The sequence below is a fragment of the Chinchilla lanigera genome, unplaced genomic scaffold (genome assembly GCF_000276665.1).
Source record: "Chinchilla lanigera isolate Chin_1 unplaced genomic scaffold, ChiLan1.0 scaffold00103, whole genome shotgun sequence".
Taxonomy (NCBI): domain Eukaryota; kingdom Metazoa; phylum Chordata; class Mammalia; order Rodentia; family Chinchillidae; genus Chinchilla; species Chinchilla lanigera.
Window position 1 is genome coordinate 568,760 of NW_004955504.1, and position 20,975 is coordinate 589,734.

The following is a 20,975-nucleotide window of genomic DNA, read 5'->3' on the forward strand; positions in this document are numbered from 1 at the left end:
CCCCGGAGCCCCGCCCGCAGCGGGCCACGCCCTCTGGAACCACGCCCCTGCCGGCGGGCCACGCCCCTGGATCCCCGCCCGCCGCGGGCCACGCCACGCCCCGAAGGTCGCACCCCGCTCTCGGACCACGCCCCTAGCCTGAGGGCCACCGCGCCCGGCTTGCTTAGCCTGCGGGCCCGGGTTGAGGAACCAGTAGGGTGAGGTCGCAGGGCGCCCCATCCCGCTGCGCCCGAGACTGCGGACGCTGGAAAGGGAGAGCGCCACCGCCTGGCACCGTCCCGCGCGACCCGGCAGGACCGCGACGCCTGACGCCTGTCATTGGAGAGGGCCGAGAAGGGCTTACGGTACCCGGCCGCAGAGGAGCCCACCGGCAGTACTCAACCCAGAGGCAGGGGAGCTGCTACCCCCAGCCTCGCAGTGGGTGCTTCGCTCCCTGGATCAGCTGTCACCGGGTTCCCCAGGCTGTCATCGGCGCCCCGCGCGAGGAGGGATGCCAACCTCCTCCCCAATACGGTGTTCTTGCCAGGGGCGGGCCCTGCAGTAAGCCCTGGGCATCATTGGGAGCGGCAAGCAGGAGCGCCCACAAGGGCAGGCAGCAAGCCACAGCCCCAATGGGTTCAGCCAAAAGAGGACCCCAGGGACCGGGCCCCTGTGGAGGTTGAGCTGCAGTGGGCAGGAGGTCGTGGGCCGAGAGCCCTCTGCATCCCAACCCTGCAAGGCCAAGGCCCGGAGCCACCGGGGCACATCTGCAGCCAGGAGCTCAGCAGCAGGAGGGGAGAAGGGGAAATGGAGGTGCACAGCCCAGGGCCATTTGGCAGACCGGGAAGGGCCTCCCTGCTCAGAGATTAGAGGGGCTTCCTGCCAAGGACCACAGGCTGGGGTCGACTCTGCCAGTCACTCAGGCCGCTGGGCTGGGTGGGTCCCAGCTGGCAGCCCCACCAGGCCCTTCCACTTCTCCTACTCTTCATCTAGATAATGGGCAGTTTTTTGTTTTGGGGGATTGAACCCAGGGTCTTCATGCTTAGACACACACACACACACACACACACACACACACACACCCCTGCCCTGGGACAGGATCTTGCTAAGCTACCCAGGCTTAATCTGATTTTGTGATCCTCCTGCCCCAGCCTCCCAGAGTGCTGGGATCATAGTGTGTACCCCCACCACGCTCTGCTCTACACAGCCACGACAGAGTGTGAACTTGCTGGAGTGGCTCTGAGGTAGTGGTTCTTGTCGGCCTGTCCCACCCAGACGTCAGCCCCAAGGTCAGCGTGGCTGCCTCTGCTCCCCCATCTTCCCCCACCACCGTCCACCCACACACTGCGGTCTTGGCCTGGCCACAGAAGCCTCTCCAGACTGGAATACGACCTGCTCACTTCCGGTGGCCACTGGGCCACGTGGCAGGCACGGCCCGGGGAGCTGGGACTTCCAGTGTCAGAGGTGGTCCTGGGTACAGGGTGCAACCCAGCACCCTGTCTCTGACCTGGACATGTAGTTTCCACCCGGCTCAGGGAGACACTGCTGCCTCAGCTTCCAGGTCAGAGGCTGCTGTGCTGCGCCGGAGCGAGGGCCCCGTGGGCTCAGCTCCAGGCACAGGCCCCGGGCGCTGGGTCTGCAAAGCAGGGCTGCGAGTTTCCGGTCCACTCCAGGACAGCGGGGACCCGGTGCCTCTGCCTTCCTGCCAGGGCTGCAACTACTCTTGGGGCAGGGAGTGCTGTCTTCACCACGCAGGGTGCACTTGTAGGGTGGAGAGCTTCCAAGAAGGCCTGGGTGCAGGGAGGGGGCCCTCAGGGGAGCCCCAAGAATACTCGCTTCTCACTGGAAGCTGTCTGTAGCTGTGCGCAACCCCGCAGCACCCAGTGCACACGCCTGGGCCTTCAACATCCTGCAGAACCTGCCAGTTCCCTTGCCCTAAACTTGACACAGGGGCTCCCAGGACTCCAGTCAGCGGCCCTCAGACCCCAGAAGGCCAAGCCCTCCCGAAAGCCTGCAGTAGATGGAGAGGCAGGAGGGAGAGAAGGAGGAGGGGAAAGAGAGGAAGGAGGGAAGGAAAGGGGGAGGAGGAAAGGGGGAGGAAGAAAGGGGGAGGAGGAAGGGGAAAGGGGGAAGGAGGGCAAGGGGACGTGGAGGACACACAGGGCTGAGCTGCCCAGGGCACCAAGCGGAGTGCAGGAAGGATGCAGGATAGGGAGCCCAGGAGGGGACTGCAGGGACAGGGCCACGGGGAAGCAGCCTCAGAAAGGGGGGTCCACGCCAACCTGCGCAGCCTGCAAAAGGAAAGCCTGTGTCACCTAGCCTGGGGCCCTACCCTGGGCCCCAAGCCTCCTTCTGCAGGTCCCCAGATCCCTTCTGCTCCCAGCACCAACAGACCAGGCTGTTTTTATTTCGGACACAGCTTTCTGTCAACAGGAAAGGGCCAACAGCAAGTCTGCGACATCTCAAAGCCGTGAGGACAAAGGAGTCCCAGGCTACACAGGAATCCCCCAAGGCCTGGACCTCCCTGTGCAGATCCCCAGATGGCTGTGCGTTCAACCTGGGGGACCCTGGCTGGCAGCCTTCACCCTTCTGTGTGAGTGGAAATCCCTGCTCGAGGGGCAGCGGTGGGCCCGATCACTGAGCTGTCCCTTTGGGCAGGGCCAGCCATGGTCTTGGTCGCTGTCCCTGGCTGCTGGGGGAGCTTCATGGCCTCTGCTCTCAGCCCAACCCCAAGCAGTTGCTGAAAACAGTCGACTGGGGCTGGTGGAGCGGCTCCCTGGTGAGCAGTGCCGGCTTGCTGGAGGCTCAGGTTCCATCCCCACCGCCGTAAGAATGGAAGCAAAACATGTCTACTCGCTTTGACTGCTGTTGCCTTTTTAAACTGAGAGGGGCCGGGTGTGGTGGTGCACGTCTGTAATCTCAGCACACGGGAGGCTGAGGCAGGAGGATCTTTGCCAGTTCCAGACCAGCCTGGGCTACAAAGTGAGCTCAAGGCCAGCCTGAACTGCATAGCGAGACCCTGTCTCAAAAAGACAAAAAAAAAAAAAGGGGGTGGTGGTGGTGCACGCCTATAATCCCAGTACTCGGGAGGCTGAGCTGAGGCAGGAAGATTGTTGTGAGTTCGAGACCAGCCGGGGCTACAAAGTGAGCTCAACTGCATATTGAGACCTTGTCTCAAAAAGACAAAAAAAAAAAAAAAAAAGTTTTAAAAATTAAAAAAAAAATAAACTGAGGTGTTTCTGCTCTTGGCTTTCAAAAGGTGTTAGAGGAGCGACTGCGGGGTGCATCCAAGGAAGACAGTTTAAAGCGCACTGCTGTGGAGGCAGGCTCACACAGACACAGCACCGGAGGGGAGAGCCGAGCAACATCGCCACGAGGTCTGCTGTGGGGGCGAGGAGGCAGGGGACCCGGCCTCTGTGCCCTTTGCATCTGTCACATGTCCCAGCTCTGCCGGACAAAAATACCTCCCAATCGTTTCAATGCCCACAGCTGCCACTGCAGGAGACAAGCAGGCCACACTCTGCGCCCCCGGCACGATCTCTGTCCTATTATTACCCGGGCAGATAAGGGGACATGCGGCCCACGATAAAGGTCAGTCCTCAGGGCGCTGGGTGGGAATGGCCGGCTTTCTTGTTCCTGCAGCAAGAGCTGCAGAGAGCACAGCAGTGTGCAGAGAGGGGACACAGGGCCGTCCCCCTCACCCAGCGCCCTCAACACCAGCCCCCAACCCAGAGGAGCCCAGGACCCAAAGGACTGCTGTACCCAGGGGACACTCCCCACAGGCTGGTGGCTACCTGCCGTGTCCTCGGGGACACAAATGACTCCGCTGCAGGTGCGGCTTCCAATGTGCTCCAAACAAGCTTCCACTCCTTGAGTTTAAACTTCAAGTTCTGCTGGCAAACAACTGAAATTCAGCCCTTTCCCACATTCTTCTAGTCCCTTGAGAGAGAGGAGGAAGTGTGTCTGGCAGCACTGCCGCACTCAAACCTCACATGCTGGGCTGGGGCCCTGCAAGCGGCCAGACGACCAGCTTGAGATGTACGGGGAACTGTTTTTTCGTGTGAACACTGGGAGGTGCTAGTTTCTATGTCCTCAGAGCGATGCCTTAAAAATACCTTTTAAGAGTAAGTTTTGGGGGCGATTTAGCTCAGCGGCAAAAGCGCCTGCCTGGCAAGAACAAGGTCGTGAGTTCGGTTCCTGGTACCGGAGAAAAAAAAAAAAAAAAAAAAAAAAAAAAAAAAAAAGAGTAAGTTTCAACTGCCACTGAAATCCTCCAACACCACGTGGGCCTCATACCTGAAATCCCCGCCCAGCCCCAGGTCAGCCCCCAGCACAAAGCCAGACCCTCCTAGGAGGCCGACTCCACAGGCCAGAGAAACGTAACACTGAGATCTCCAGAGTATAAAGGAAAAAGCAGTGCTGCCGGGGTGTGGCTCAGTGGTGAGCCCCTCAGTAAGGCTGCTGGCAGCTGCATAATTGCACTCACTTTCAAAGCGAGCAAGGGGGAGTGGACACACAGCACCCTTCTCAACTGGCCCAGGGGCTCCACGCACAGGGAGGTGGCTGTGGACAGGCGGCTGTGGACAGGATCGTGTGCTTATTTCAAAACACTAGAAGGCAGGGCTTGGAATGTTTTTCCACAAAGAAGTGACAGGCATTTGAGGGTATGGATACACGTGTCCCGATTTAAACATGACAGTGTACACTCGTGACAAAACATCTCACAGCTCCCCCTAATATGTACAGCTTTAGACTATGTCTTGGTTAAGTGAATTTAATTAAAAACAAAAGCAGAAAAGTACCAGGCAGGGTGGCAACTGCACCAGCACTTGGGAGGCTGATGCAGGAGGGCTGCCACAAGTTCGAGGCCAGCCTGGGCCACATAGTGAGTTCAAAGCCTGCTTGAACTACATGGCAAGACTGTCTCAAAAAACAACTAATAAAAAAAAAAAAAAAAAAGCAGAAAGGATTTGCAACTCTGACTGCAGGCTGAGCCCTGTCCCCCCCACCGGGAGGGGTGGGGTCGAGGAAGAGCTGTAGCCTAGCTTCTGCTGGGGAAGGAATGCAGAGTTCAGAGTGTCGGGGGGGTGGGACCCGGAGGCTGCCCCCTGAGCAGAGGGCAGCGGGGACGAGGCATAGACACTGGAGGCGCAGGGGACACGGGCGGGTCACGGTGCCCAGAGTCTATGCAAGCACAGTGCAGACTGTGTGAGGAGGGCGCAAGTCGTGGGGTGGGAGGTCAGGGCAAGTGCTGCCGGCTGGGGACAAAGGGCTCGCCACAGTGCCTGAGCCATTGGGTGTCTGTCAGCAAACGCCGCAGCCCCAGGGACAGGATTGCTGGAGGGAGAAATTCACGCTTATTCCAGAAGCAGGAGAGAGAAACGAGGCTTCCATGTTAACCCAGACTGGAAGAGAGGGCACAGCAGGTTGGCGGCCCCAAATCTCATTCCCCGAAGCCAGCCTGGCCCAGCGCACCCCACAGAACAAGGGGAAATGGACGTTTCCCTGGGAGCAGCTGCAGATCTCAGGACCTCTCCCCAAGGACCCACAAGCACAGGGCAGCCATGGGGGGATGGGCAGCTGGGGAGTGAGACCACCCTGCTGAGGGCAGGTGGGGCGCATACCTCACACCGCGGGCTTGCACCTCCAGCAGGGGCCCAGCAGTGCCCCCACATCCACCTGCCCAGCCGCAGTGCACATACCCCAACAGCTTCCCAGAAGAGAAACACAGAGAACGTGACCTCTGATGGCCAAGGAAGAGAGTGGAAAATCAGCCCCAGAAAGGCAGCAGAAAACCCCACAGAGCTTGGAAATTAAGCAGCACGTTCCAAGAACAGAACGTGCTAAAAAGCCCGGACTGAAATTCAACACTACCGTGAACTAAATTAGAATGAAGTGACCATTAAAGCTACACTTAGGGGAAACCCATCCCCGTAGAGCCTGCAAAAATTACAAAGCTCAGTAGGCTGAACCGTGCTCCAGACCGAGCAGAAGCCAAGCCCCAGGCACCTGGGATGGGCCTGGCTCAGAGACAGGTCTTTGTAAGTGTGATGGTTAACTTAAGACAGGGGCACCCTCACACTGGCAGAGGGTGGCCCTAACCCAGGTCTGGAGCTGAAGACGCAGGGAAGAGGCTGGTGGAGACAGAGGCCAGAGCAATGTGACCACAGCCCAGGGCCACCTAAGCCCTTGGAGTGGAGGAGGAGGGCGGGACCAGAGGAGCACACCTGCCTCTGCCTGAGATCCCAGGCCTCCCGGCTGCCAGACATTATATTCTGGGCTTTAGGCCACTTGGGCTGTGGAAATTGTTGCTAGCACAGTCCTATGAAACCCATACAGAGAATGAGAGATACTATAAATGTGATAGTAATTTGTTTGTCTGTTTTTTGTGTTTTTGAGGCAGGGTCTCGCTATGCAGTTCAGGCTGGCCTTGAACTCACTTTGTAGCCCAGGCTGGTCTCAAACTCACAATGATTGTCCTGTCTCAGCCTCCCGAGTGCTGAGATTACAGGCGTGCACCACCACGCCCAGCTAGTAATTTTTTAAACGTAGATAAAATGGACAACCTGCCAGAATCACAGAAGAGACAGAAGTGAAGTCAAGGTAGAGCCCGCAGGCCTGGGGGACATGGAAGGCTCTGTGGACACTGGGGACACCACCAAGGATGGTGACTGGCCAGCGCCTCTTGGGTTGCTCTGCTTTGCAAATGGCCCCTTGAAGGTATTTTCTGTTTTTCCGCCTTTGCTCAGAGCTGTGAGTCCTACAAGAGCTGCCTGAGATGCTGACTGCTGCAGTGGCCACAGCAGAGGAAGGCTTGGGTCGACATGGCCCAGGACCCCCACCAGTCACCTTCCTTCAGCTTTTCAGAGCCCAGGACTCCTGACAGCCTCCATGTAACATCTGAGCGTGACCGGGGTCTCGCCTGCCTAGCTCTTAATTAAAGGTGGAATAATGTTTCGCTTGAGGGAAGCGGTGCGTTCTCTAAAGCGTTACTGAGACAGCCCAGCAGCCGTAAGTCCATTGCTATCTCAAGAACAGCCCCAGAGCACAAGGCCCCACCCAGCACACAGCCTTCTGGCCCCTGCCGCTGTCCCTGTACGTCCTCTCTGCTCCCAGGACCTTTCATGTACCTGTGTCCCCCAAGATGGTCTTCATTTTGGGGTGGCAGCCCCTCATCTTCCCAGGTTCCAGCCGTCGGGTGAACACACTTCCTTCCTACTGACTTGGTGGCCTTGGGTGTGGCAAGGAGCTCTCCCAAGGAACTGAAAGCTCAGGTATCAGACCTGAATCTGTTATCAAGGAACTGTGAGGCAAAACTTCCCTCACGGGGGCACATGCCCATGCCTGTCAGCGCGTGTCGGTGTCTGTGAAGTGTGGTGCCATGAGAACACAAGCCGTCCTGACGACAGCCTGTTCAGAACCGTGCCCTTAGATGCAACCCTCACCCACGTGGGAGTGGAAGGGGCTGCCCACGAGACCAAAAGCCACCGGGGCCACCGGGGCCACCACAGCCACCTGGGTCCTTTCCGGGCTAAGGAGAGCCACAGGCCTGGGACTGAGATGCTGCTGTGGAAAATAGTTTATTTAGCTTCCAGCTAAGGCAGTGACTAGTGGGTGGGGTCAACAGTCATACTGATAAAAATTAGAGTAGACAGTGAACTGGGACTTGGACAAAGAATGAACTTCCTCAGGCAGCATGGAATGCGGCCCACCCCAGCTGAAGGGAGGCACTGCACCAGCTACAGCTTCTGAACTTCAGATAAATTAAAATGCAAATTAACCAGTTCCTTCTGAGATCCCAGTTTCCTGTATACCCTAAATGTGGAAGAACTGTGTTAAAAGCCTGAGTCCCAATTGGCCATTTTAAATCCACAGAGCCGTCTCTGATAGGTGAGCGTGCAATGACTGAGTACTTCCTACACTCCGCTTATTTCTAATTAGCTCTAGATCAGAGGGCCACCCAGCCACGCCATTCAGAAGCCCTCCTGGAAATCCTCCTTATCCTTCTCCTTATTTCCAATAAAAACCTTCCTAGTCTCCTCCTTTGGGTCACAACTTCGTTCCTTGCTGTTTGTGGAAACCCAGGCCTGTTACACACGGTACTCCTGCCTCCAGCCCCACCCCCAGGGAGTGCTGCCCACCTCCAGCTGCGGCGTCTCCTAGAACACGCATCTGCACACACGTGTGCACACACAAGCCACCCAGCCCACAGGCGAGTCCAGCATCGCCTCACCCCACCATGTCCGTGGTCACATCCTTTGCTGAAGCCACCAACCTAGGCTTCGGGGTGGGGTCAGGGCACTGGGGAGCCGGGCCCACACTGCATTTTCCCTAGACAAGGTTTAAACCCAAGCAGCCACTGACACTACTGCCAGAACCTTATTTCTGGATGTGCTTCAGGAACCACTTGGGAACTGCCCCGAACAGCTCTCGGTGGACATGAGTCCATCCGCGGGTAACTCTCCTATGGTGTCATCAAGGTGGCAGCCCCGGAACCCCTGTATCTTCCAGAAGCCATGCTTCTGCTGCTGTCTGTGGCCCAGGGGTCCCCGTCCAGGGGCCTGGCTAAGACAGCGTGCTCCTGCAGCCTCTCCCCATCTGCCTGAGTGTGAGCCCCAGTGGACAGGAGGGCGTGGGCGCCGTGAGTCCTCTCTGCTCCTGGCTCAGGGCTTCCTGCTCTTGAGTGTGCAGTGCGGATCCCATGTCAGTATGGCCCACCACACTTGAACAGGCAGCCCTGGGACCCATAGACTCCGTGCAGCTGCCTGTCTCGTGTGTGAGTCAAAGGGAAGGGGGAGCCATGAATGCACAGAAGGTTCTGGAAACTTGTTTGAACTCCTGCACAACCAGCAGCCACCATAGGCCTGAGGACATTGGGGAGGCCCCTCCACCCTGTTGAGGTCACTGTCCTCCCCACAAGCAAAGCTGGCCCCAGGTACCTGGGGGGGTGGTGGCTGAGCTGAGCCCCCAGCTGCATCCATTAGGGCGCCCCAGGACATGGGGTAGCTGCCCCTCACCCTTGCAATACCTGCTTGCGAGCACAAACTGCCCACCTTTCACTGCCTTCCATGCATTTCTAAGGGCATCAGGAAGCAAAGACTATATGACTTGCCACACTTCTTTTTTGTTTGTTTGTTTTGGCTTTTTTCCAGTACTGGGAATGGAACTCACGACCTTGCGCTTGCCAGGCAGGCGCTGTGCCGCTGAGCTAAGTCCCCAGCCCCTTGACTTGCCACACTTCTGTAAATACTGCAGAAGCACTTTGGAAGGTGATATACCTTTCTTACAAGGATTTCTTCTTGGGGAAACAGGCACGAAGCTGCAGGTTATTTGTGGGCTATACAAAGGCTATATACATGCCACTGTATGTCAGAGGGTGCCACTGAGGGCGGCCCATCAGCACGAGTCTCAGGTAAACAGTGAGTTTCTTTCCTGGAGTGTGGTGTAGTCCAAGCATGGTTGCTATTTGCTGGCTTGGCCACCTGCCCCTTGAGGGCAGAGGGAAGGACGCTCACAATGGCCCCCACACTGCTGGCCTCCTCTCCCTGATCAGGAGGTTTTCAAACACAGAGACCTCTGGGGACTCTGCACACTGGCTGGACAGGGGAAACCAGAGAAAATGCCAGGACAGTCAGGACGCCCGTGGGGACACTGGCAGGGCTGTGCGGCCCACCAGCACCAAGAATCCCCCAGCACTGGCAGGACGGGAGGCTCACCTTGGCCACTTTGGGAGTTTCCTCTGCCTCCTGTTTGGTGCTTCTGCCAAATCTCAAATGGGGAGAGGCGGAGGCTGCTCAGGAAGCACCATGGGGTTCAGCAGGCGGCAGACACCATGGCGTCTAGAGGCTGCACGGGGTGGGGTCCAACCTTTCCCCCAGCCTGCGTGATAACAGCACTCAGGGGCAGGCACTTCCTAAGCACTGGCAAGGGCCTGGTTTCCATTTCAGCACCATAAACTAGACTATAAAATTAAAATTAAAAAGAAAGCCCTCGAGTGGATTCTGATTTGCCAAGAGAACTCTATGGCGGAGCTCAGAGACTGTGGGACAGCTACACATGTCTAGTAGGTTAAAAATGTAACTTAAAGGTGCTTGACATGATTGTTTATACCCATGCTCTCCTTCCCTCTCTCTCTCTGAGACGGAGCAATCTCATTGTCTCACCCACCCTCCCATGGTGGTCTCAAGCTCCAGGGCTCAAACCATCCTTCTCCCTCAGCTTCCTTGGTGCCCAGCTTAGCTGGAAAACTCTGTTACAGGTACTGTACCACGAAGAAACGGGGGCTAGACCACAATGTGTGCAGTGTTGGCAGATGCTGGGTGGGACGCCAGGGATGTGCTCACCTGACACCTCAGTGGGGTCACAGGGTGGGCACCACAGCTGGATTGCGTTCCTGGCAGTGGGTCCCTGGTCGCCAGCAGGCCTGCAACCCCACCCTCATGTGCACAGTGGAATAGGACCTCGGGGACAGCAGCCCCAGCCCTGGATGGAGCGGGATGTGGTGGTGACATCAACTAGGATGAGCAAGAGCAGCACTAAGGGACAGATACCTGGGACAGCTGTGCCCCAAACTCCATGGAGGCTGCTACAGACACAAGACAGTGGGGGACATGGCAGCTTCTACCCGGAAAGGGACTGCTGTGGTCCTAGGGAGAAGGGGGCCTGGCGTCTTTACCATGACTCTCATGCAGTGCAGGTTCTGGCTGACACAGGGATTTTCGGGGGGTTCCTTACTGCCTGGCCCGGTCCACTGTGAGACTAAGGTCTCCCAGTGCCGGGCCCACATGGCAGCGATGGCGTCACCTCAAAAACTGCCAGCTGGTGCCCAGGAGGACAGGGGCGACCTGGTGGCCACTCCCAAACCTGCGGCCAGTGGGAGTACCTGCGGGGGGGCTGCCCAGGTGTGACAGCCAAAACCCCATCCGAGGAAGGCACCCTCCCAGCCGGTGTGTCCCCTGCAATGGACTCTGTGCCCTCCCAGGCCCCAGAACACGGGCAGCCCCGTGCACCAGTCCCAGTCACTGCAGTTCTGTGAGCCCCCAGGCCTGGCGGCACAGGTAGCAGAGGGCGGGAGCAGAGCTGCCCAGTGTGGTTGACACGCCCTCTCCCAGGCTCCCCAGCCCGAGAGAGCTGCGGCCAACAACCCTGCCTGTGTGCTGGCACGGCCTGGCCTCAGCTTGCTCAGGAAGATGGCACTGCCCCTGTCAAGCGCTGTCTAGTCCAGGGGGACCAGAACGCTGCAGTCGCCAGGCAACAGACAGAGGCAGAGGAGCCCGGGCCCCAGGGAGGCTCAGGTGGTGGCAAAGGGGGAGCAGCAGGCTGAGCAGAGACAGCAACGAGGAGCGAGACTCCACCAGTACCATGGCAGGCCCTGGCAGAGAGGGACAGAGCCACACACTGGCACAACAGGAGCTGGACAAGGCTGCTGGGGACCAGAGCTGACTGCTGGCAGCCGGAGGACACTTTCCTTGGCTTGTGGGCAGCACCCACTCTGTATCCTCGCAGGAGTCCCCTGTGCCCCCTCCTCTCTTTTCCTGTAAGACCAAGCTCTGTTGGAGGCCTTCCTGATGGCCTCCCTACAGCCCTATCCCCACCACTCCCATCGGGGGACACAACTCGGTCCACAGTGCTCTCCACCACAGGGGAGCTGCCATCAGTGTCCCAGGGGTCTCTGACACCCCAGCCCTGCCTCTCTGTCCAGCAGGCGCTGAGCGCCGGGCTGGCCCAGCGCTCATGCCACTCTGGAGTCCAGCATTGCTCACCCCACACACGCCCACCTCGCTCTGCACCACAAGCAAGCCCAGGGCAGAATCATGGGAGCTCGAGTCAGGGTTAGCGTTGAGGTTAGGGGTTAGGGATAGGGTTAGGGGTTGGGGGTTATGGGTTATGGCTAGGGTTAAGGTTAAGGGTTAGGGTTAGAGTTAAGGTGAGGGGTTATGTTTAGGAGTAGGCTTATGGGTTAGGGATAAGGTTAGGGTTTAGGGTTAGCTTATGGTTAGGTTAGGAGTTTGGTTAGGGGTTAGGGTTAGTGTTAGGGATTAGGGATGTTAAGGTTAAGGGGCAGAAAGGGGTGAGCGTTAGGGTGAGGGGTTAGGTGTTAGGGTTAGGGAACTCCACATGCAGTCACATGCCTCCTGGCACCTGCTCCTCATTCTCTTCGCCTCTTTGGGACATGGTGGCCCCACTGGCACTCATGGCAGCCATGGCCCGGGCGTGTGCTTGGTCATCTTGCACTGCACAGTGCTTGGTTTTCGGGCTGCTCCAGAGGCAGGAGGGCAGCTGGAACACGCAGCTGGTTGGAAGTGCCAGCCCACTTCCGGGGAGTGGAAGCCTCCTGGGGTCCTGGGGAGCATGGTGTAACGGCAAGGCAGGTTACTGCCCATGAGGAGGCCCCTCTGAGGACATGATGCCAGGCTCCACTGTGTTCCCAGTCTGAGCAACAGCCCTGTGGCCAGGCAGAAGCTGACCAACGGAGCACAGGAGCTACGGCCTGACAGGGTGGGGCTGGCGGGGCAGAGCTGACAGGACAGATGTGGGTGCTGGGTGAGGCGGCCCTGCCCCCCACAGGGATCTGTGGACATAAGCAGACGTCCAACCACTCCAGACACACTGACACTCATGTCTACCATTGGTGCTCGTGTCCAGATTCTCAAGTCAACTGAGGGTAGGGCTGAGACTCGGGGACAAGGAACTCAAGAGCCATGTGTGTGGGTGGGAAACAGCCCCGCCCTGAGGCCACATCTGCAGCCCGTTTCCAGCATCCCCAACTTGGCAATGACACCTCTGATGGAACATTTCTATAGCCAGCATCCCGTAAACCCGAAGCACTGCTCAGTCACTTCATACTGGGCACCGGCCACAGCAGCCTGTGAGGGGACTGGGCCGGGGACCTGGCGGGCATGGGAGATGCCCACAGCCCACTCTGCTGCCTCCACAGCAGCCACAAAGTCACACCAGGTGGCACCGCCCACCTACATGTCAAGCCGTGGAGAGCTAGTCCTAGGCTAGTCCTCCGCAGCCTCCTCACAGGGAAAGCTGAGCGTGAGTCTCCACTGAGGCCACGTGGAGAAGTCTGTGGTGCCATTCAGAGGAAATCCAGAAACCTCAAGAGGACGGGGAAAAAAGGAGGCCCGGCCCTGCCTGGGCGGTCAGGAGCATGGTCAGACAGGTGATCGCCAATGGCAGGCCACCCTGCTTTCTCACATTCTGCGTCTGGCTGATGGTACAATGACTCACTTTAAAAATCAGACAAAGGAAAAAAAAAAAAAGGCATTTCTGTGTAGAAAATGATCCTATACTTCCAATCGGATCCTATACTTATAAGCCCTAAACACTTTTTGAGATGATAACATTTAGCGAAGTCGCAGGACAAAAAAATCAACACTTAAAAAAAATAATAGCTTTTCTACATACCAAGAATGAACTATCTGAGAAAGAAATAAGGAAGGCAATTCCACTCATGATAGCTCATGGATTAGCAGAATTAATGTTGCCAGAATGGCCGCACTACCAAAAGTAATCTACAGATTCAGTGCAATCTCCATGAAATATCAGTGGCATGCTTCACAAAACTAGAAAAAAAATCCCAAATTCCTTATAGGGACACAAAAGACCCAGAATAGCCAAAGAGACCCTGAGCAAGAAGAGTAAGAGGCATCGTAACACCTGATTTCAGATCATACTACAAATCCATCGTCATAAAAATAGCGTGACATTGGCACAAAAATAAGTACATAGATCAGTGGAACAGAACAGAGGACACAGGAACAAACCCACACAACTACAGCCACCCGATTCCGGGCAAAGGAGCCAAAATGACACGGTGGAGGAAAGACAGCCTCTTCAACAGAGGGCACCTGGAAAACTACAATCAAGTTGTCGAAGGCTGAAACTAGATCCCTGTCTCTCACCCCAAATAAAAAATCAATTCAAAATGGATCACAGACCTAGACATAAGACCTACCACTCTGAAACTCCTAAAAGAAAACATGGGGGAAACACTTGAAGTCTCAGGCACGGCAAAGACTTCCTGAGTGGGACTCCAGCAGCACAGGCAGTAAGAGCAAGAATCCACAGGTGGAACCACCAGAGATTAAAAGGCCTCTGCACAGCAAAAGAAAAACCAGAAGGGTGCAGAGACAGCCTGCAGAATGGGGAACACTCTGCTAGCCATGCTTCCAGCAGAAGAGTGGTGTCCAGAACTTGAGAACCCTAAAAACCATCCCAATCAATAAAAGCAAAAGAGTTGAACAGGCCTTTCTCCAAAGAAGTACAAATGGCCAATAAAGACAAGGGAAATGTTCAACATCTTTAGCCATTAGGGAAATGCAGATCAAAACTACCTTGAGATTGTATCTCACCCCAGTCAGAATGGCTCTCATCAAGAATTAAAAACAATGGATTCCGGCCAGGATGTAGGGAAAGAGGAACGCTTCTCCACTGCGGGTGGGAATGTAAATTAGTACCGCCACTATGGAAATCAGCAGGGAAGTTCCTCAAAAAACTAAATCAGAGCTTCCCCGGGACCCTGCTGGACCACTGCTGGGTCTGCTCCTGAAGGCGTTAAAGCCAGCACATTATTGGGACACCCGCGCACCCACATTTATGACAGCACAACTTACAGTCGCCAGGACACGGAACCAGCCCCAGTGCCCAGCAGCAGATGTGTGGACAGAGTACACACTGTGGGGTGTACACACCGGGAATTACTACTCAGCCATGGAGAAGGACAGAAGTATGTCATTTTCAGGAAAATGGGTAGAAGTGGAGATGATTATGTTAAGCAAAATAAGCCAAACTCAGAAAGACTTGGTGGAATCTAAAAAGATGACATGAGAGCAGAGGGGAGACTATTATTAGACAACAGGAAGGGAACGAGGTGGACGGGAAGGGGTGCCAGGGGATGATGAGGATGTGCTACATGTTACACGCATATATGAACACACCACTAAACCCAAGATTGTGCCAAGTTCGTGGGCACTAATAAAAATGTATTTAAAAGTAAACAGGAGCCAGGTGTGGTAGCACCCCTGTAATCCCAGCACTCTGAGAGGCTGATGTAAGAGGATGGCAAATGTGAGCCCAGCTGGGCAACTTAGTGAGACTTTATCTCAAAATAAAAATTGTTAAATGGTTGAGGATGGGGCTCAGTGCAAAGGCTGGGGTCCAACCCTCAGCAATGAGGAAAAACAGGAAAAGAAAAGAGTTAAGATGGTGTTTCTTTTAAAAAGGAAAAAACTTCCAAGTCAGTAAGGGATAAAGGGTTGAGAACAGCATGTGTGCTTTGTCCCTGTGTGTGTGCACTTGTATCTGCAGGTGTGCCCTGTGTGGGTGTGTACACATGGGTGAGTGTGTGCACGTGTGTATGTGAGGTGTTCGGGTGCATAGGAGACATCTCTGGACAGGTTTTCTTGGTGCCACTGCAGGGCACTCTTTCTCTCCCCTTGTGATGGTGAATCACGCATGCGATAGCTGTGCCCGGTGCCTGCTGGTCTTGTGCTGCTGGATGCCCTGCGGCTGTTGTGGGTGAGGCTGGATGGAAGTCTGCACACTCTGGGGAGAGCAGAGGGCCCTCCTCAGGCACAGGGCATGGGGCGTGGGGCTTGCAGGGGAAGGCAGCGGGGGTGGGGGGAAGGCTCCTTCCCTAACTCCTGCCACATCTCTGGCCCTCCCAGGCCAGGGTCACAAAGCACGTCATCAGCTTCAAGACAGGAAGGTTTGGTGCACAAATCCTGCAGAGTGATTTAGATTAACGAGGCCCCTCCTGGAGGAGGCCCTCCAGGGTGTGAATTGATTTAATCAAATCAGCTCTGAACTCCGGAAAAGCAGCCGCTGGACTGCTCCACCCTCTGGGAAGGGAGGCAGGGCTGCGGTCCATCTCCTGCCTCCTCTTCTCAGTTCCTTCGGGGAGGGCATCAGTAACATGCATGTAACACACTGTAGAAGTCACCACCTTACCCCATCCCTGGAGACGAAGTCTCCCTGTGTTGCCCATGGCCAGGCACCGACCATTCCCCAGCCTCTGGGGCACCTGGACGACAGGTTGTGCCACTGTGCCCAGGCTCCTTTGGACTGTTTCTCAGCTCCAAGGCATCGAGCACGGCCATGCTGCCGTGCAGCTGTCCCAGCCACGAACAGGCCTCTTTGCCTCCTGCAACCCTGAAGCTCCACCCTCATCACACCACGCGCCCCTCCCCGCCCCAGCCCTGAGCCACCGCTCAGCCTGCTGTCTCCATGACACAGGTGACTGGGGACTCACACAGGCAGAATAGCAGGGCTCATCCTTCTGTGTCATGGGCTCCACATCGCCCACACCTGTCCACACCACATGGGGATCAAATACCCTGGCCTGCAAGGGCTGCACAGGACTCCAGGGGAGGCGCTGCCAAGGACCATATCCCACGCTCGGGGCCAGGCCGAGTGGTTCCACTCCTGCTCCCAGTCAGGCAGAGGGCGGGAGGCGGGCTCTTACACGGAACGGAAGAGTACAGAAAATCTCTGGGTGGACAACGCAGGTGACTTCGGGTTGATCTTTAAGGGATAAAGCAAATGGGACTCCTCATTAGCTGCCTCCAGTGGCGAGAAATCGCCTGTCTCCAGGCAAAACTGCTTTATCTGACTGGGCTCTGCCTGCCTTGGACAACTGGCTGAATGTGGTGTTTAGCAGGAGGGACTCCATCTTGGTCCAGCCTGGGCTGCGGGGCCTGGTGCAGGAGCTCAGCCCCAAGGTCGGCCTCAGTGATTTCATGAGACAGCACCACGTTCTGTGGGCTCCAGGCTGTTTCTGCCTCACACTGGGATCAGAGCTCAGGGCACAAGGGTGTGCAAGCTTGTCTTCCAGCCCCTGCTTCTGATTCTTCGAGAGTGCACCTACCGGCTCACTCAGTCTTACTACACGGAATACTCCAGGAGCTAATGTGGCGTGGTGGTACACACTTGTAATCCCAGCCCTTGGGATGCAGAGTCAGGAGGATCTCTGGGAGTTCAAGGCCAGCCTGGGCTCCATAGTGAGTTCAAGACAGTCTGAACTACATAGTGAGACCCGATCTCACCCCCCCAAAAAAGCAAAAAACCCTCCAGGAGCCATGTCTGCCACCTTCAGTGTTGTGCATTCTATGTCTCTGCCAGCAAAATGCAAGGGTTTGGTTTCTTTGTGTTCTTGCTAACATCTGTTTTTCCCATTTTCTTGAAAACAACCGCGCATGGTGAGAAGCGGATCTCACTGGGCCCTGACCGTCCCATCTGAGTGTCACAGAGCACCCTTCCATGTGCTGTGCACCACCTCATGTCTCTGTCCATGTCCTTGCCTGAGGGTAGTTTATCTGGGTGAAGCTACAGTGTCCTCACAGCCTGGACCTCAGACACAGAGCCACCAGTGCCCATCCCACCCTGCGGGTCCTCCTGGTACTGCATCCCGATGCTCCTGCATGACACTCATGCCCAGAACCACCAGTCCCATGCCACATTTGCACAGATTTCACAGGGCCTGCCTCCATGCCCTCACCGGGACACGGGTGTTCTCCTGTGTTTGTTTTCTGTATGAACCATCATCTGCGGGACAGGCGATGCTGGGATCTGGCATCACTGGGACATCCCAGGGCCAAGGTCCTGCCGCTGGGTTCTGCACTGAACCAGGAGGCCCTGCCCGGGCTGACCTCATCATGAAGCCCCTGGCTCCTGGTCTGTGTGATCCAGCTGTGATCTCTATTTTGGATGTCAAAGCCTTTGTTTAAACAAGATCCAATATAAAGGGAGTTGGTCTGAGAAAAAGAAGCCAAATCAAACCCAGCATCTTCCTACTAAGCCAAAGCGATGAGACAGCCATAGCTTCCATGCTCCGAGAAGGGCAAGGCGGCTCCGGCCACCCGCAGGGTGAGGGCCATGAAATATTTAAGTGCAGGAAAGCAGAGTCTGCCCAGCACAGCGGCTCTTAGACACCAGAGCCGGCAGCCTTGCCCAGATCAGCTCGCCAGCCTTGGTGGGAGGACTGGGCAGCGGTGGAAGGAGCCCTGTCCTGCTGGGACCTATGAGGGACACCATGTGGGCACCATGTCAGAAGTCAGGCCACCTGAACCTCCCCAGGGTCGTTACCAGGTTCAGGAAGAGCAGAAACCCCACCGGCCGGAACAGTGGCGGGAAAGGGGCCACCATCACTTGAGGGCCCCACTCTGGTCTCTCCAGGCAGGATGAGGCCACAGGAAGGATGCCGGGCCAGGGCCAGGCAGCCACAGGACAGGGACATCGCGGGTTCCTGTCCTCAAAGGCTCCCTGCACCAGCACACTGAACTGGTGGTGCGCTACAAGACTGCCCACCTCAAGCCCTGGTGGCTGAATTGAGGCCCTGGGCTGCCCCACCAAAGGCCGTGGCTGGAGATCCCACCAGCACCCTTGCCAGGAGGTGTTCTCTGACCCTGGCAGGTATGGTGGCCGCTCCAGCCCCATGCCTGGCCCGTGCTGTGGGTGTGTGCCCAGGCTGTCTCCCCTGGAGCTCTGCACTTGGCCTCAGCCCTGTGCTCACAGGAGATGCCCCATGTCCAGCAGGAGGCTGGCACGTGGTGAGCTCCCCCTCCTCACAGGGCCGCTGCCAAGAAGCTAGGCTGCACAGGCTGAAGGTGGGTGGTCCGATGTGTGCACCACGCACTCACACAGCCAAACCCTGCGGCCACCAGGGATGGGGGTCATGGCACCACAGTCACACCCCTCCAGAGTGAGGGGGACCCACCACTACCAAGAACAGGGACCCTGCCGTGAGCCAGCTAACCCAGGCTGTCACGGGGAGCGGAGGCTGGCCTCTTGGCAAAGCCACGTGCTGTGTGCTGGGGCCGGACTCCACCGCAGGACTGGGAGGATGACAGAACACAGGCTTGGGCAGTGGGCAGGAGACCTGCAGCCCTTGAGGACACAGGCCGGCCCCTCATACACACCCCGTGGGAAGGTCAGCCTGGGACAGATGCCCTGCCCAGCTCTGGCTCCGGCCCAGCGCCCAAGGCAGACCCATAAAATCTTTGTTTGCTTTTGTAAAACTTGGTTTACATTGTCTTAATGGGAGCACCAAATAAAGGTCTTCTGTTCCCACGTAGTGGGCATGGCACAAAACCACTCAATTCACTATCCCCGGGATTGTCGCCCCAAGTCCCCGCCCCACAGGAACCCAGGTGGCTATCAACAGAGGTCACTGGCCAGCCAGGCAGTGGCACAGCCAGGCCACTGTCCAGCACAGGGGGCGCCCACACCATCCTGACCGAACCACACTGCCCTCCCGGCCTGCAGGACCCCCACAGGCTCCACAGCCCCCAGCATGGGAACCCCCAACTCACTTCCCCAAAACCAAAAAAATTCCCTTGCCAGGCAGGCGGATGGCCACTCCAATCCCTGCTGCCCACTCCAAACCAGGAAAACCTCGTACCTGCTCAGCTGGAGAGGGGGGCACAGGCTGGAACAGACCTACAGGCTCCACTCTGACGGGCTCAGGTGAGCCACCAGCCCCTCCCCAGTGCGTGTCCACGGCCAGGGACAGCTCAGGGCAGGACACACTGACCGGCATATGCCACGAACGTGCCAGCTGACCAGTGCTAAGGAGTGGACACTTGCAACACACACATCAACCCAAACATACACGCAAACACACGCAGACACCCCTTCCACAGGCAGACACAGACACATCACACAGACACAGATACACACACCCCACAGGTTCACGCAGACACACACACCACACATACAGACACACACCATACAGGTACACACAGACACATACCCCCCACAGATACACGAGGTACATGCAGACACACACACAGGCACACACATACCACATAGGTACACGCAGACACACACAGACACACACCACACAGGTACATACAGACACACAGACACACCCCACGCAGACACACAAAGATACACACGCCACACACAAATATATGCAAATACATACACCCCACATAGACACACACACATACATACCACACACTGACACCCAGATATCACATCCAGACACACACACAGATATATGTCACACAGAGGTACACACCACACAGCCATAGAGAAAGACCTGTTGGAAATGACCTGCAGCCGAGGCTCCCTTCTTCCCGGGGTCCCCGCTCCCCACACGGTGTGCACACACCCTGGGCCTTGGGGAGCCGCCCCCTCCCGCTGGCTGGCTGGGCCATACATAGGGAGGGCCACAGGACTCAGAGCGGCGTCCGCCCCCAGTAGGGACCCTGACAGGAGGACCCCAGACGCCCAGACCAAGGGGCCCGAGGCTGTGCCGGAGGAGTGTGCTCCCCAGTGTCTACGGGACACCTGGCTTGGCCGCCTGCATGGCAGCAGCGGCCAGGAGCCAGCCTGTCCTCCGTCTCCACAGCTCACCAACATCTCAGAGTCCTGGGACTCAGGTGCCGCACCACCGGCCCTGACTGGGTGGACGGGTCCTGGGAGAGGAGCGGGCGGGCAACACAGCCAGTGAACTATCACCACAGCTCCCTGTGCACCACAGGCCCTGCCAGGACGGGAGGAGCCGCCCCTCCCTGGTGACCTGCAGGTGACTTGGCCTGGACAGCTCCCGAGCAGCCAGGGGCCTGGCCTCAGGAGGGTCACCCACGGATCACCAGGCGGTGTCCTTGCTGGCTCTGGACAACTCTGCGGGGACACCAGCCACCCCAGGCCAGCGCCCACCTCCCGACCCCACGGGGCCCGCCGTACCCCCGGGCGCCCTTCGGAACTGCAGGGACCCCGGCACCTACCATAGCGGCTGGGCTCGCGGCAGTAGCGCAGGATGGGCAGCGCGTCCACCCCCGGGTCGGGCACGCCTGAGAGGTCAGAGCGGGTGCAGGGGTCGGGGTCGCCGGGGTCGGGGTCAGGGTCAGGGTCAGGGTCAAGGTCCGAGCCACCGTCGTCCGCCTCAGGCCCCGTGTGCCCTGCCCCGCCCGCCGGGGTCACCACGAAGCGCAGGGACATGCTGGAGACCGAGCGCGGGCCGCGACGGCTGCGGGACTGGGAGC

At 57.4% G+C, this 20,975-nt stretch overlaps 1 protein-coding gene and 1 long non-coding RNA gene across 3 annotated transcripts in view; one reads left to right on the plus strand and one right to left on the minus strand.

Moving 5' to 3' along the window:
- LOC102030099 overlaps window positions 1-3,767 on the plus strand; it is a 5,051-nt gene extending 1,284 nt beyond the window's left edge. Inside the window, exons 2-4 of one of the 2 annotated variants that reach the window (XR_001231550.1) lie at window positions 2,413-2,572; window positions 3,239-3,356; window positions 3,469-3,767. This is a non-coding gene — a long non-coding RNA (uncharacterized LOC102030099). Of the gene's footprint in view, window positions 1-2,129; window positions 2,573-3,238; window positions 3,357-3,468 lie in introns of those variants that run through there. The other variant, XR_264272.2, reaches the window with a different exon arrangement.
- Window positions 1-20,969, minus strand: part of Slc12a7 (solute carrier family 12 (potassium/chloride transporter), member 7) — a 60,546-nt gene extending 39,577 nt beyond the window's left edge. The window contains exon 1 of the mRNA XM_005407034.1: window positions 20,718-20,969. Coding sequence (XP_005407091.1) covers window positions 20,718-20,931 — 214 coding nt within the window. The 5' untranslated portion in view covers window positions 20,932-20,969. The remainder of the gene's footprint in view (window positions 1-20,717) is intronic.
- Window positions 20,970-20,975: the final 6 nt, after the last annotated feature.